Raw genomic sequence first — 16,085 nt, forward strand, 5'->3', positions numbered from 1 at the left:
AATTTTAATGAATGTAATCTTTAGCAAAATTCCTTCTATTCCATATTTATTCATAATTTAATTCTTTCTAAACAGTATTTAGAACAATTAATTTAGTTTTTTTTAGTCATTCAAATATGCTGAGTTGGTGCTCAAGTAACATTTCTTATTATTATCAATGGGGAATTCAGTCTTTTGAATGGTAGCGTACATTATTTGGGATATTATACCATTTTTGTAATCAAACTGAATGGTCACTGCATTTGCAAACTACAAGAATATTGAACAACTCCTTCCATCCTCAACCAAAGACTTCAATGTACTTTAAAAACAAAAGATCACAGAGCAAACATGAAGGCATACTTTGCTTGTTCATTGTGAGAGAGCATTTATATAAGTCACTAAGCAGCTACACAACCAATGGATATTTGCCCCCCATTGACTGGCCACAGGATTGGAACCTATCCCAAATGTCTATGATGAGAATCTACAAGTACATGCTCTGGGCCATATCCTGAGTCAATCAGCAGCCATTATCCCAATCCATTTCGATCATGCTGAGTGCCAAGTAGAGAGCCCACAGCCCAGCTGTCTAAGGAGCAAACACACAAAAGCCCAAGCTCACTGAACTAGCATTAACAATATCAGCCCTAGATCACATGGAATGTGGAGCTGACACAATGGATGCATTTTAGCCCCTGCATAGAAACATTGCATGGCAAATGCATCATATGAACAGCAGTGAAGGACAAAGCAAAGTTGCAAAAGGGAAGAGAATTTTGGAAACTAAGATCCATCCACACTGCAGTCTGAAACTGTCATGCCAGGCATTCCTTTAACCTCCTGAAACCCGAGAGATTGCCTGTTGTGCATTTTATAATTTTTCTTGCTATTTGGGATATGTAGGACCTAATAAGTATAATACCTAAAATTTGTTTTTGTACAGGAAGTAGTTTTCCCAGAAAAAAGATGTCCTCATGTGAGGACAGTGGGTCTATCATGATGTGAAATGCTGCAAAGCAGTTTCATTCACTTTGCAAGCACAGATGCACATTGCATGTCATGCATCGCACACAGGATTTCCCAGTGCAGCCTTGTGCTCTGCATTCATGCATTTCATTTATAAAGTTATGTTATGTCCTCGGCAGAGGACATCGGGACTCAATTTCTAAAAAAAAAATGAAAAGACATGAATGAAAATGCATAGGCAAAAACAATAGATTTTTTTAAATCACCAATAAATTTTTAATGTTCAAGATTTTTTTTTTTTTTTTTTACCAAACTTTGTATAAAGATGATTCTCAACTATGGTATAACAGAATAATTCAGTATAACATTTTTCTTTCTGCAAAATGTGTGTAAAATTACCATTAATGGGTTTTCTAATTATATACAATGTATCTATAAACTAAATCTAATTTGCATATAAATGTGTTTTTGGGGCAACATGTAATGAAAAAAGAAGTGTAATAATGTGAGTAATAATTGTCAAGATTTTCATAATAATATATAATATTTCATAGAATATTGAAATATAATTTCTTTCTCTATTCATTTGTTATGTCTCCAAAAATGCGTCATAAGCATGCGTTTAGTCCCGGTGTCCTCATCTGAGGACATGTATGAAATCAATGTCCTGTTTAGTAACAGAAAGTCATATTTTGATTTGAAACCCCATAACATATTTCTGAGATGTTGATTTATGACACAGAATTTAAAAATTAGACAGATTTAAATGATAACTACAATATATTATAGAAATATTATCATATTTCTATAAGAGTGTCACTAAATTAATTTCAGACATTTTGATGACCAAGGAGAGGGAGTGGTCATGTGAAACATCCAATCATTTGGTATCTCTGAAAAGCCCTGAATGTGCTCTGTACAGGACATCCAGATCTAAAACTGTGGCATGAACAGACTCAGAGAAATTCACAAAAATATAATGTCCTCATATGAGGCCACAGGGTCTCAAGAGGTTAAAAATACTGAAACAAGCAAAGCTTTCAAAAAATAACAAGTTATCCACTGAACTCTGTGACTCCAAAGAATTTGGAGATGTGAAAGATTGTGCCTTCATATGATCAGTTACTTGGTGCTTATTCTCCATCACTGTGGAGTTGCAAAATTGGGTGTAAATAATGTGCAATTATTTTCTTCAAAGTGTTTTAGTTTTTTTTAAATCTATTAAATCTGGAAATTGTCCTGTATATTAAAAAGGAACAATTCACCCAAAATAAATAATCTGATATATTAATTCACCCTCATCTGGTGTCAAATTCATATGCTGTTTTTTTTTCTTCTGTATAACATTTGTATAACATCATTTTGGTGCATTTTTACATAGACCAGAACTGACCAGTTCAAAAAGGACAGAAACATAAAAAAAAGAATCAACTATCATAAAACAAACAAATACCAGAACAGGTTTTGAAATAATGACAAATTCATATTTGTGTGAAATATTCCTCTTTTAATTTTAAATGTTTCAGAAGTGTAAACATACCTTTCTGGTAAGGAAGAAATCTTCAAGGTTGAGTCTCCATGCCATTATCATGTGTATGTTGGACAGCACAGCTCCAGTGATCACAGCTGCTCTCATTCGCACTGGTAGCAGCGTGTAGATGATGTAGATGAAGAACACAGTCCACCATATCCCTTCAGACACACTGGGTGGATCCACCATCAACAAGCCAAACACCTGCACCACGACTAACACCGCCATGAGCAAATAACTCACAATCCACATGTAGTCCTGGTGGAAGCCGTTTCTGTTACACACCACCATCAAGGCTAAGAACAGGCCCATGGCTACAGAGAGCACCGAAGCAAACGCCACATCTGGTGGACCTTGGACACAGTGGAACGCCAGCATAACCCCGCAAACCACAACCAGGACCCCCATGAGCATCGTGAGAGAGCTCTGGTTGAGCCTGAAGAAGTACCGCTGATACAGTCGCTCGAGCTTGGACGACTTGAACTTCTTGGACTGAAAAATATGAGCCAGACACAACAAGCACGTCAAAAGACACCTGTCGGCAGCCTTCCTCTCTTCTCCGCCATCATCAGGGTCCTCGGCATCTTCCGTTTGCCTCGTCTCGGAATCTTCAAACGCCAGGTCCACGGCTCTCAGACCCACATCACCCTTCCTGCCGTAATGGTCCTCCTGCCAAACGCAGCGTGTGCTGAAGTTGCTGCTGGTGGCGCCCCCTGCTGCACGGGAGTAGTGCGGCGAAGGAGGTTCCATAGACTCGGGGTCCCGTAGACAGCTCATGTAGCGCGGGCTGCACAGGGACGAGCCCCTTTTACACCTTGATTTCCTGCCATTGCGCTCACCCCATGCAGTCTTATGGTTGTCCACTCTGGCAGCTTTAAAGCCATTGACCCAAGACATTCTGAATACAAAAAGATGTCCAAAAGAACAGAATACCTGCTTAAATATAAGCTAATTATTTTTCATCTATTTCATTAGCCATATCAGCACCAAAGGCTATATTCGTGCATGTAAAAAATAATAAAATGTTATATACACATTACACAATTAAACTAACAACAAATCAACTCCGCAAAATCTTTCCTTAAAAACATAAGAAGGTCAATCTTAAAAACATAACAGAGTTTCTAAAAATATTACTGACACTATAATTGTTGGCCTTCCCACTTATTATCCACATTTTCTAAACAATACTGAAGCAATTCCCATGCTTTTCCTACTAAATTACTACATAACCACAATTTATATCGGTCTATATAATTCATTGCAGCATCAAAGCATAAGTTTTAGATCAAAAGGTTTTGAGAATCATGAGAAGCAGAGTCAGTCAACTGTGTTTAAACTTTTAACTGGTATCGTATTAATACAGTGAAAGCTGCCAAGTTGTTTAGCGAGGTCGACTTACCTGTGTGGCGTCCCCTTTGTGTGACGGCACTGCTCTCTTTAGCAAGGCACTGCATTTACTCTAGTGTAGAGAGATAATATTACCAGCATTTTTCTCAGAACAGGGCTTGTGAAGTTCTGCGACACCCACTTAAGCACAGGGTCAACAGAAAATCCTCGAATAGCGCCAAGATCTCTGCATCCCTCAGCCACCTGAGTCTGCTGGTACAATACAAACAGAGCACATGCAGCATAAGTGAAGCGTGAAAATGAAAAAGGCACAAGACAAACATCTCTGAGATTATCAGTGTCTGATTACTGCTAATAACTTTCGCTAATAGCTGTTGCTGAATTCCCTGTTGACATTAATGTGTTTATTCATGTTTATGCCTCAACAGGTTAGTAAATACTAGTATTGATTTCAAGCTGTAATTAACCGGTGATTCTGCTTTCTCAGAAATGTTAATTCACATGAAAGCTAATTTTAAAAAGCTGAAAATAAAATAAGAGGAAATACTCTATAGTTAGAATTGACAGATGCTAAAAGCATCCAATCAATCTTACAGTAAACCTATGACTTATTGACTGACATAAGGGAAAAAAAGAACATCACAAATACAGAAATTTGAAAAGATTTAAATTAATCCAACTCCTGTTGCCTAGGATTTGACTTTCAAAGCGAACCACAAAACGTTTAAGACAGGAACATTTTCCTAAAATATAAACAGAGGCCATTTTCTAGCTTGCTGTCTGACAACAAAGTACTTACGGCCCGTGTGTCATCATAAGTCAACCCTCTGTAATTCAGATTAAATTGTGCATGCCTCCCCAAATTTGCTCAGCTGAGTCACTACTTTACCTCAAGACAGGGGCATTAGTGACTTCAAACGAATTTTTTAAACAACTGTCTGGAAATTAAATAAGACGCAGCCAACTCGAATTCAACTTTGAAAGATTTTAACCACAATAACATCAAGAAGTTTCAGCATATAATTCCTCTAAAAATATATATTTTTTAAATTATATATAGCCTATATGTCTCATATATTTATACACATATAGACAATCTTGTGTCCTATCCAATGCAGTGATATGATTTAGACACATACAGTTAAATGTTGTCACAGTTGCTAAACAAGTCGTCACTATAAACAAACTCTGAAACGTGGAGAATTTGTCTGGTTTCTAGTACACTGCATTATAGAGTCCCTTTGCAGTAAGGTTACAGCTGCTGAATGCAAGCTCAACATCCCTGATCGTGAAGAGATTGATCTTAAGAGGCAAACGCAGCTACATATCCTTACTCTGTTAGTTCGTTTTTATCAACAAATGCTTCAACTATAACATGTTGCCCGAGGTTCTTACGCCGCTGCCGCTGCTAACAAGCCCCACAACACACTGCAACACAAGCACACATTTCAAGAGTAAGCGAAAGCACATCCATAGGACAAGCAGCAGCAGTACTCACCGAAAGCCCCCATGAATCAGCAGCGCAACGTGCTTCAATAGTGAAATCACGGAGTGGAACTGGCGCTTGTCCGAATGCGCGTGTGTGCACGGCGAGCGAGTGACAGACACGGCGAGGGTTACATTCTCGCGCACGCTGCTGATACAGTCACGTTTGTCTTCATGCTTCTTCACGCGCTGCTACTATCCACTGAAGTCTGAAGTCCCCCTAGAGGTGCAGCCTCTCTCTCTTTGTGTGTGTGTGTGTGTGGTTTTGATGCTGCCTAGAAATGTCTCCACAGTAAAACCAACTACATTTCTCACATTGTGGTGACCAGCCTAAATACCACAAGGATAGGCTTAATAAACTTGCTAACAGAAATGAAAACGTAGAAGATTTCATAGTAGAGATATTGTTAGACATAAATTATTAGCTAAGTATTTAAAAAAAAAATATATAACATTCAATTGAAAGCCCCCACTATGAAAAACACAGGGTTGTACACTTGCAAGACTGAATTGAGAATTGTAAATCTAGATTTAGAAAAATAGGATTGAACTAAATTGAAATGCAAAGAAAATTTTGCATTTATATGACTGTAATGAGTGTGATTTTAACAACAGAAATGAAACTCTTCTTCTTCCGCTTATCCAGGGCCGGGTCACTCGGGCAGCAGTCTAAGCAGAGACTCCCAGACTTCCCTCTCCCTAGACACTTCCTCCAGCTCTTCCGGGGGGATACCAAGGCATCCCCAGGCCAGCCGAGAAACATAGTCCCTCCAGCATGTCCTTGGTCTTCCCCGGAGCCTCCTCCCGTTGGGACGCACCCGGAACACCTCCCCGGGAAGGCGTTCAGGAGGCATCCACCACAGCTGGCTCCTCTTGATGGAGAGGAGCAACGGAACTACTCTGATCTCTTCCCGAGTGGCCGAGCTCCTCACCGTGTCTCTAAGGGAGCGCCTAGCCACCCTACAGAGATAGCTCATGTCGGCCACCTGTATCCGGGATCTTGTCCTTTCAGTCATGACCCTCAGCTGATGACCATAGGTGAGAGTAGGAACGTAGATCGACTGGTAAATCGAAAGCTTCGCCTTGCAGCTCAGCTCCTTCTTTACCACGACAGACAGGTACATCAACCGCATCACTGCAGAAGCTGCACCTATCCACACCTGTCAATCTCCCGCTCCATCCTTCCCTCACTCGTGAACAAGAATATAAGATACTTGAACTCCTCCACTTGAGGCAAGGGCTCTCTACCAAACTGAAGGGGACAAACTAACCTTTTCTGGCTGAGAACCATGGCTGTGGACATGGAGATGAAAAAAAAATCTTGTTAAAAAAAAAAAAAAAAAGTAATTGTCCTGAAAATGATATATATAAAAAGGTTCAAATCTCCTGTTCCACCACATCTCAAAGCTGCTGTATTGGATTGAGATCTGGTGACTGTGGAGGCCATTTGAGTAAAGTGAACTCATTGTCATGTTCAAGAAACCAGTCTGAGATGATATGAGCTTTTTTGACGGTGCATTATCCTGCTGGAAGTAGCCATCAGAAGATTTGTACACTGTAGTCATAAAGGGATGGACATGGTCAGCAACAATACTCAGGTAGGCTGTGGCATTTAAACGATGCTTAGTTGGTACTAATGGGGTCCAAAGTGTTCCAAGAAAATATCCCCCACACCATTACACCAGCACCACCAGCCTGAACCGTTGAGACCAAGCAGGATGGATTCATGCTTTCATGTTCTTTATGCCAAAATCTGACCCTACCATCTGAATGTCGAAGCAGAAATCGAGACTCATCAGACCTGGCAACGTATTTCCAATCTTCTATTGTCCAACTGTGTGAATTGTAGCCTCTGTTTCCTGTTCTTAGCTGACAGCAGCGGCACCTGGTGTGGTCTTCTGCTGCTGTAGCCCATCTGCTTCAGGGTTCGACGGGTTGTGTGTTTAGAAATAGTATTCTGCATACCTTGGTTGTAACGAGAGGTTATTTGAGTTAGTGTTACCTTTCTATCATCTCTAACCAGTCTGTCCATTCTCCTCTGACCTCTGACATCAACAAGGCATTTTCTTCCGCTCACTGGATATTTTTGGACCATTCTCTGTAAACCCTGTAGATGGTTGTTCATTAAAACTGTAGATCAGCAGTTTTTGAAGTACTCAGACCAGCCCTTCTGGCACCAACACCCATTCCACGTTCAAAGTCACTTAAATTCCCTTCCTTCCCCATTCTGATGCTTTATTTGAACTTCAGCAAGTCATCTTCACCACATCTAGATCCCTTAATGCATTGAATTGCTGCCATGTGATTGGCTGATTAGCAATTAGTGCCTAATAAAGTGGCCGCTGAGTGTACATAAATACATACATACATACATACATACAGTATATATGCTCTCATCACATTCAATAAATTAGTTTTTAGTTTTATGAACCAGTAGGGAAAGACTTAATTTCCCAGAATGTCATTACTGTGTTTAATTTTTTAGTCAGATAAATAAATAAACATTGCGTCTCACTAATATAGCTTATAAGTTAGTTTTCTTCTGTATGTGTTTGTGCTAAAACAGGTGAAGGAATATCCTACATAAAGGAACATGAAAATGTTTCACACACTTACCCTGCTTACACTAAAGATCTTTAATAGTTCTATGTTGTGTAAACACACACTACCATAGCCACAGGTTTGAACACACTTGACTGACTTCATGGTTCTCATAAAGAAATAAATGTAGGATATCATTTTGTTTGTATATGAATTGCTTCACAAATGTATTATTTTAAATAAAATATGAAATAATAAATATTCCTCCTTGTGAAAGAAGAGCAGAAAAGAAGAGTATAACATATATCGTTCTTCATTCAACAATGTTTAAGAGTTGACTGAGGGAAGCCCGGTGTGAGTAAAGCTACAATCTACTGTAGGTGAAGGGTGCCTTTGTTTATCAAGCTAAAATCAAAGTAGTTTGGAATTGTTTAACATTGTTCAGCTCACAACATATGTCCCATACTTCCATTATGTTATTATTCTAAAATGTGGAAAATAGTAAAAATAAAGAATGAGTAGGTGTGTCCCAACTGTTGACTGGTAGTGTATGTTTTTCATCAGAATAATTACATAACATTACAAACAGACTTGTGGCTTCACTACCTTTTAAAGTGGCTGTCCTGGACAGTTTTCTCTTTGTTTTGCTTTTTGAAGCTCCATTGTGAGACTTTAATGAGGATTCTACGCTAATAAAAACAAAAAATATGTGCTTGTGCGTGTGTATGTGTGTGTGTGTGACTGGTTTGTGGACCCACTGTGCAAATAAAGCTATATTTGTTCTGCTTAGAGAACACATAACCTTTGAGTGCAGCTTGGTCTTCTGGTCAGAGCTGTGACTAGTGTCCTCTGTGGTCACACTTTAGGGGTTGTATCTGTTTTTACTGAGGCAGATTTCCCACTTTCATATTAACATTATTAATTTACAGTCATAAACTTATTCATCTGAATCACTTTGACACTAAACTATTTTTCTAATACTCCACAATATAAGCAAACAATATGGCAAAAATATCTCCCTCTGCCTGTTTGAATGCCCTAATACTCCAAACATAACGTCACTCTAAATAAACACTTCCTCCCATAGCAGTAAAGTGCCTGCGCCCCCCAGATCAATAACTCACACTTTAACTTTCAAATAAACGCTTATCCCACTTTTACAACAAGAGTGAAAATATTTTAAGATATGAACTTTGAGTTAGGAGCGGGGCTTTGGCCTTCAACACCAACTCCCTGTGCTTTATTTACCGCCGACTCCTTCTTCCAGCACATTTACCGTCTGCAAGCCTCTGTTCTGACTCGGTTCTGTCTGAAGTTTTAATTTCCTGTCTTAAATCTTCAGCAGCCCCAAGCAAAGCGTGAAACTGGAGGTCAGATGAAAAACTACACTTGTCTTTCTACAGGTTCTATCCGTGACAAAACAAAACATTGTCCTCATCAGCTTTAGAACAGTGTTTTTATGTGTATTTTGTCTCTGTTTCATAGTCAAGATGATAATTTAATGGATTCCTACAATAAGCACACATTTTATCAAATGCCCCCTCTCACCCATTTGTGCCACTATTAAATAATCAATGCTTGTCTTTTACTGGTGTTTCAATTTTTCCAATAAATAAATAATGCCACAATGTGTTGGCATACTACATGTTTACAATATTTAATATTTAAAGATGATAAATCGGCATTTCTATAATATTTAAAGATGATAAATTGGTATTCCATGGGGGCAATGTAGCAGAGAAAATGCAGTTTTATTTAACAGAATTTAAAATGGTGTTCAGATAAGAACATGTTCCCAAGCTTTTTGCAAAAAGTTGAAAAGAGACTAAAGAGATTTTTAAATTCACCAGGAGACAAAACCTTTTTTTTTTTTCATTTATTATTTATTTATAGTAAATAAATGAAAAACGAATTGCTAATTGATTAAACAAATAATTAGAAAGAAATGGTTAGTAACATAGAATAATACATAGATTTTTTTTCTTCAGTCTACTGCCATCTAGGGTTTATAAAAATGCAATAGCTTCACATTTACTAAATATGACGAACTTCTCTATATTCTTTGTAGTTTACTCCTTTCAAGTTAAACATGTACAGTAGTGTGTTTTATACATAGGTGGGATTTGATTCATTTAACCGATTTATTTGCTTCATGCTTTGATTCAGCGTTTGCTAAATTAATTTTAGTTCTCCAACAAGTTTCACGAAGCCTTTCTTCGAAGTAAATAAGAGTTCAGAGTTTGAGGTTACAGCAATTACTGATTCAAATGAATAAATAAATAAATTACATGGCTTTCCATTTAATCTAATAATTAATGTAAATACTTTTCGTCATGTTGATTACACATTTGCAGTGTCTCAAAATGTTCGCCAGAGGGCAGCATTAAATAATAATTTTCCCTGGTGTATATGGCGTCATGAAAAATCCATTCCAGCTTAACTGATTTTAACATAATGTTCCAAATGCACATAATTCTCATCTATGATGTTTTAGGGACATGACATTCTGTGCATATTACGTAATAATAAGTGTTGTTGGTTTGTTTGTTTTTTTTGTCTTACAAGTCCATCTGAACATTGGTAAGAGGAAAAGAGTGTGTTTGTGTAAGAAGTCTTTTGTCTTTTCAACATTGATATAGCCTCCTTCAAAAGTCATCGGAATAGTTAATTCTAAAATAGACAGCACTGCAAGTCCTGTTCCCATCCAAAGGTGAAAAACGAGAGGAGTTCCAGCATCCTTGTGCACGCACAACCAAAGATACCTACTCTCTCTGTCACTAAAGGATCATGGGAAACAGACTGGAAGACGTTGTACATTTTTGCTCTTTGTTCTTTTGTAGCTATATTTCCTCCTGGGACCCAGGCACAGACTTTTGTCCTTTGTAGAGGACATTATATTTTTGTGAATTTTTTTGAGACTTTACGAGGCACAGTTTTATGTTTTGTTCAGAGCACATTTAGGGCTTTTTGGAGATATCAAATCAAATGTTTGGAGGTTTGAGCATAAACACTCCCTCTCCTAGGTATTTAATAACTGATATTGACAGAATGATCAAATATAGCACTCTTAGGGAAATTCATATTTAAATCTGGCTAATTTTCAAACTGTTTGTCAGAAATAAATGTATCAGAATATGACTTTTTGTTATGAAAAGGGGAAGTAATTTTCATACATGTCTTCTGTAGAGGACACCGGTATAAACATCATGTTAACTAGGCATTTGGGTAAGACACAAGTCAATATAGGGAAAAATATATATATACAGATCAATATCCTTATGAAATATGAGATATTCTTATGAAAATGATGTCAAGTTATTTCTCCTATTATTACACTTATTATTTTTTTTTTTCCATTATAGTTTGGCCCAGGAACAAATTATATATGCAATTGGACATTTTACATACATATATGGAATATTCTAAAGTACAGAAGTATATACAATTATTATGTTATATTTGTCATAAAATAGTTGCTAAAAAAGCTAAAAATATCATGAAACCTTAAAACCGATTTGAGAATGAAAAATAAAACATCGTTTTGCCTAAAGATGCATTTTAATGTATATTTATTTATTTGCGTAACTCTGTCCTGGCATCCTCTACGAAGGGCATAGAATAAAATATGAATAAAATACAAATATTTATAAATAATATAAATGTACTCACCCTTAGGTCATACAAAATGAATGAGTTGATGAATATATCTCTTCATCAGTATATTTGGAGAAATTTACGATTAGATCACTTTCTCACCAACAGATTCTCTGCAGTGAATGGGTGCCATCAGAATGAGAGTTCAAACATCTGATAAAAGCATTATAATAATCCACAAGTAATCCACATGACCACAGTCCATCAGTTAACATTGTGAAGCAAAAAGATGCATGTTTGTGAGAAACATATCATTCAGACATTTTTGACTTTCAAACTGTTGCTTTCAGATAAAATCCTCCATCCATAAATTTAGCGTTCTCTAGTAAAAAAAAAAAAAAAAAAAAGTGGTCCCATTTGAATTAGAAGATTAATACGCAGAGATAAAGTATCATTTAAAATAGTCCAAAATAGTTCTTAACCAATTTGTCAGAGGATTTTGATGTGAGAGGACAACAGGGGAAGAACTGGAGGGGAAAAACTTTCCACCGAAGGAAATGTTATTATGAGTTATGGACTGTTCCAATGAAGAAACAAACTCATCTACATGTTCGATGGCCTTAAAGTGATACACTTTTACCCTTGAATGTCTATGTTATTTGACAACTATTTGCTTCTCAACGTATTAAATTCAGACATGATGAATGTTCTAGATAGAGAGATGGTGTGGATCTAATGCGTCCCTACGCTGCATATAAGCTGAATTGGATCAGCTCATACTAGTTCGCACTAACTTTATCTCTCTGAGTCCTAAAAGACAATGTGAAAAGTGCTGTTCCATTATTTATGAGGAGTAGGATAATCTAATCCTCCCTTTCACTGGTGCATTGTGTTCGCTGTTGATGATGAATTCACACGAATCTGATTCATTCAAACCTGTAGCATTTAAAATGCAGGTCACCTATGGGCGTTTACTCGGAAAGAATGAATGTTCACAATGCAGTAAACCAAGTGAGCGATGCGCCGGCGCTGCTCAAACATGGTGTCTATTTAGGCTGCGTGGGCAGAGATGGGCTACAACCCAGCTAAGTTTGGTGATTTAGCTAAAAATCTTATTAAATGTCCATGTCTGTTTTTACGGATATAAAGGTTTTACCTGAAATCTTAGTGGTCTTATTACTTTTACAATCACTGAAGAAAACAGTTGCCACAACACTTGATTTCAAAAAAGTTAAAAACTCCAAACTAAGCTCTTAAGAGGTTTCATATGCATGCTAGAGGGTTCAACCGAGTGAGCAAGTCTACGGGACAGACTGACAGACACAAGGACTGAATGAGCTTAGGGCTGCCAACATCCTGCCAGAAATTTAGCCTTGTCTCTCTCTCTTTCCATCTCTGCTCTGATAGCATTGTGGATTTCAAGCCTCTATTCATGTTTTATTCACATGCACCACTCATATGGAACTCAAACTGATGTGCTCCTTCCTTTGCTTTCCATGCCTGACTGTTCAGAGCAACATGTCCTCATCCATAATGGATCTTAGAACTACTGGACAGTAGAAATTAAAAGTTATATGAGAACCCCCATCTGCTATCCACTGCTTCTTGTTATAGGTCGCTATATTCATTGGATACATTGATATATATGTATATGTTTTATATAGGTATACGTTTTATATAGATATATGCTTCATTATCCCTCCTTATTTAAAAATAGTTTAAAATATTTATATTTTTAATAACTATTACTGATATAGAAAGTAATATGTTTTTTTTTTTTTTTATAAATACATAAACAATTCTGACCTAATAACTAGATTTAAATCAAATACATTTTTCTGTATGTTATTTTTATATTTTATTTATTTATTCTATAATTTTTGTATTTATTGTCCAGGACAATAATGTGACTTTTGGCAACCTACTGTATAAAGAACTTAACTGCAGTGCTTGTCTAAATCTTTTTCCAAAGCTGTGTTGACTAAGAATGTGTGTGTGTGTGTGTGTGTGTGTGTTACAGTGTATTCCTGAGCTGTTTATTTGTGATTCTTCTGCTTTCTGAGCACTGCTTTGAAGCCACTATCTGATCAGAATTGTTCTGCCATGCATTAGTAGGCTCAGCAGCACAGGGAGCATTTAAGACTGCAATAGACCACACATGGGACATGTTCGCATATTTGACATAAACACAGAAAAAAAGACAACCCAGCATTCTCTCCCCAAACATCAGCACTGTCAATGAATCATACCTGTTTTAAAATAAAAATAAAATAATAATAATATATATAAAAAAATGTTAATGATAATAATACTTTTAGGAAATTTTTCTTATCTTGTTGATTTTTCCTGCACATACACACACAAAACGTTCCACAAAATTAATGCAAAAATAGCATTACAAAACACTGGGTTTGAAAAATAAACTTTCCTCAAGATGTGAACTGCAAAAAAAAAATGTTTACTTCTAAAGCAAAATAAATAAAAAGTTTTACTAAAAACCTGCTTTTTCAAAGCTGAAGAAACATAATAGGAGTTTTAAATAAAGTTGATTTCAACATAACTTGTGTAGAAGGAGATAAAAAAAAACAAATATCAGATACAGAGCAGGGGTTTAACAAGGGGTTGGTCAATTATACTTTGTTTTGTGTTGGACATATTTGACTGGTTCATAACAGAATTTGAATTATAAACTTGAATATTTTGGAGAATCCAAAAATAAACAGTGGCATAGATCTGATATATAACCTTTATAAGGTGAATGAGCTCAATGAGAGAACACAGGCATAAAGGACTATGTGGAGTGGAGAGAGAGAGAGAGAGAGAGAGAGAGAAGGGGAGGGAGCTGAGAAAGGAATAAGACAGAGGGAATATGAGATAGATACTGCCTAATGTACAGGGGGAGGGGGAATAAGAGAGGGAACCGGAGTTTGACATAACAGTACACTTCACTTCTGCCCTGGAGAGGGAGCGCACCATGACCAGCTAGCTGTGAGAGTGTGCACTCTCTCCACACCTCCAACTGAGTGAGTACAGGCACTTCTCTAAGCTTTAGCACAACCAAAAATACTTAAAGTGTGTGTTTAGTGGATGTCTCACAGACGTTGGTAGGAATATTCTGTTTAGTTTAGTAGTGTGGTCTGAAAAACTGAATCTCACGTAACGTAAGTGGATAAATAGCTTGTTGTTTTAGCAGAAAAGCAGCCGATTGACATGTTCTTCAAAGTGTGAATCCATTTGTCACTTATTTAGGCCAGAATGTTATTTGGACTCTGCAGAGATTGTAACTCTTTCTCTCAGTATCGCCATCCCCAGAAAATTGTTGGTTATGCTCTTATCCTGCAGATTTATGTGAAATACACATAGATTTTTGTTTTTTTTGTAGTGTCTGTGGAGCTGTTGGCATACTTGCAGGCACTCATGGTGTTTCTTTTGTGTTGGGGGAAGAAGTGCATTTGGAACCGCTGGGCTTCCTGTGTGGAGTCAATTAAATACTGCATGAGACTAGAGCACTAAAAGCCTGTCCCGTGAGGAGAGGAGTGCTTAGTGTGTGCGTTTGTGTGTGTGTGTGTGTGTGTGTGTGTGTGTGTCTGTATTCATTGGAGCATCAATGCGCAAAGCCTTGATTAAATCTGATAAACCAGCAAAGTTTTTAGAGGTGAAGACCTGATGTCCTTTAATCGATTTTATAGAAAGTGATGCTTGTTTTCTATTCAGCAGGAAGCAGAAATAAAAGTCAGAATCAAGTGGTCTATGGCATGGAATAACCTAGCAGTGTTGTTTGGTACAGTATTAAGTATTATTGTATAATAATTTCTAATTATCAGACAAATAAAACATGTACTTAACATTTCTGGGATTTTTATTCTGAGTTTATTTGTATAGTGACAGTACAAAAACATAATATTAACCAACAGGACTTTACATATAGATTATAGCACCAAATTAACTCAGGTCGTCATTATTTAAAATAAATAAATAATAGTATATATTTTTAGTAATAATATAGTAAATAAAAAAATACTTAAAAGCAATTACTTTGTTAAACAAATTATACATTTTGTAATTAAATATATATATATATATATAATGTATACATTATCAGTTTATGCATTCCCATTGAAACAAACAATACTGTAACTGTAACACCATGCTTTACTGTTTTTGTACTTCTAAATGAACTCAGTTAACCTCATTTAATTACAAAATTTTCTTCACTCTTCAGCACGTATATTCTTCTGGCATCTCCTTAAAATTTGGACTATATAAATTATAGCATTTTCTAAATTAATACATAATGAAAATGTAAGCATGGTTATTGTAGATCAAGTTGCCTTTTATTACCTTCCTTATTATCTTGATATATAGTTGCTCAGTCATGCCATTTGATCAGGGGTCAATGCCAAAGTACTGCTATACAGCGTGCTGTGTGGCCAGAGTACATCTAACACTCATATGTTGCTGTCATCTCATTTGGGTGACTTGAGTCATTCTGGTGTCCATATTCCACTTTCACTGCTTGTGGTTAAAAGGCAAGATGCTGTTTCTATTTTTATCGCCATGCTCATATATCAGCAGGAACTCATCTTTGATAGGAATTGTGTCCTTGGTACAATAACAAGACATGTGGGGATTCAGG

The 16,085-nt window shown here is 36.8% G+C and overlaps 1 protein-coding gene across 2 annotated transcripts in view; it reads right to left on the reverse strand.

The window, feature by feature from the left end:
• LOC127944783 (adenylate cyclase type 6) overlaps positions 1-5,538 on the reverse strand; it is a 31,393-nt gene extending 25,855 nt beyond the window's left edge. The window contains exons 1-3 of one of the 2 annotated variants that reach the window (XM_052541034.1): positions 5,328-5,538; positions 3,882-4,078; positions 2,489-3,377 (exon numbers count right to left, since the gene is read on the reverse strand). In XM_052541034.1, the coding sequence (XP_052396994.1) occupies positions 2,489-3,376 (888 nt within the window). In that variant the 5' untranslated portion in view covers position 3,377; positions 3,882-4,078; positions 5,328-5,538. Of the gene's footprint in view, positions 1-2,488; positions 3,378-3,881; positions 4,082-5,327 lie in introns of both variants that reach the window. The other variant, XM_052541033.1, reaches the window with a different exon arrangement.
• Between the last annotated feature and the right edge of the window lie 10,547 nt (positions 5,539-16,085).

The sequence above is a fragment of the Carassius gibelio genome, chromosome A23 (genome assembly GCF_023724105.1).
Source record: "Carassius gibelio isolate Cgi1373 ecotype wild population from Czech Republic chromosome A23, carGib1.2-hapl.c, whole genome shotgun sequence".
Classification (NCBI taxonomy): Eukaryota; Metazoa; Chordata; class Actinopteri; order Cypriniformes; family Cyprinidae; genus Carassius; species Carassius gibelio.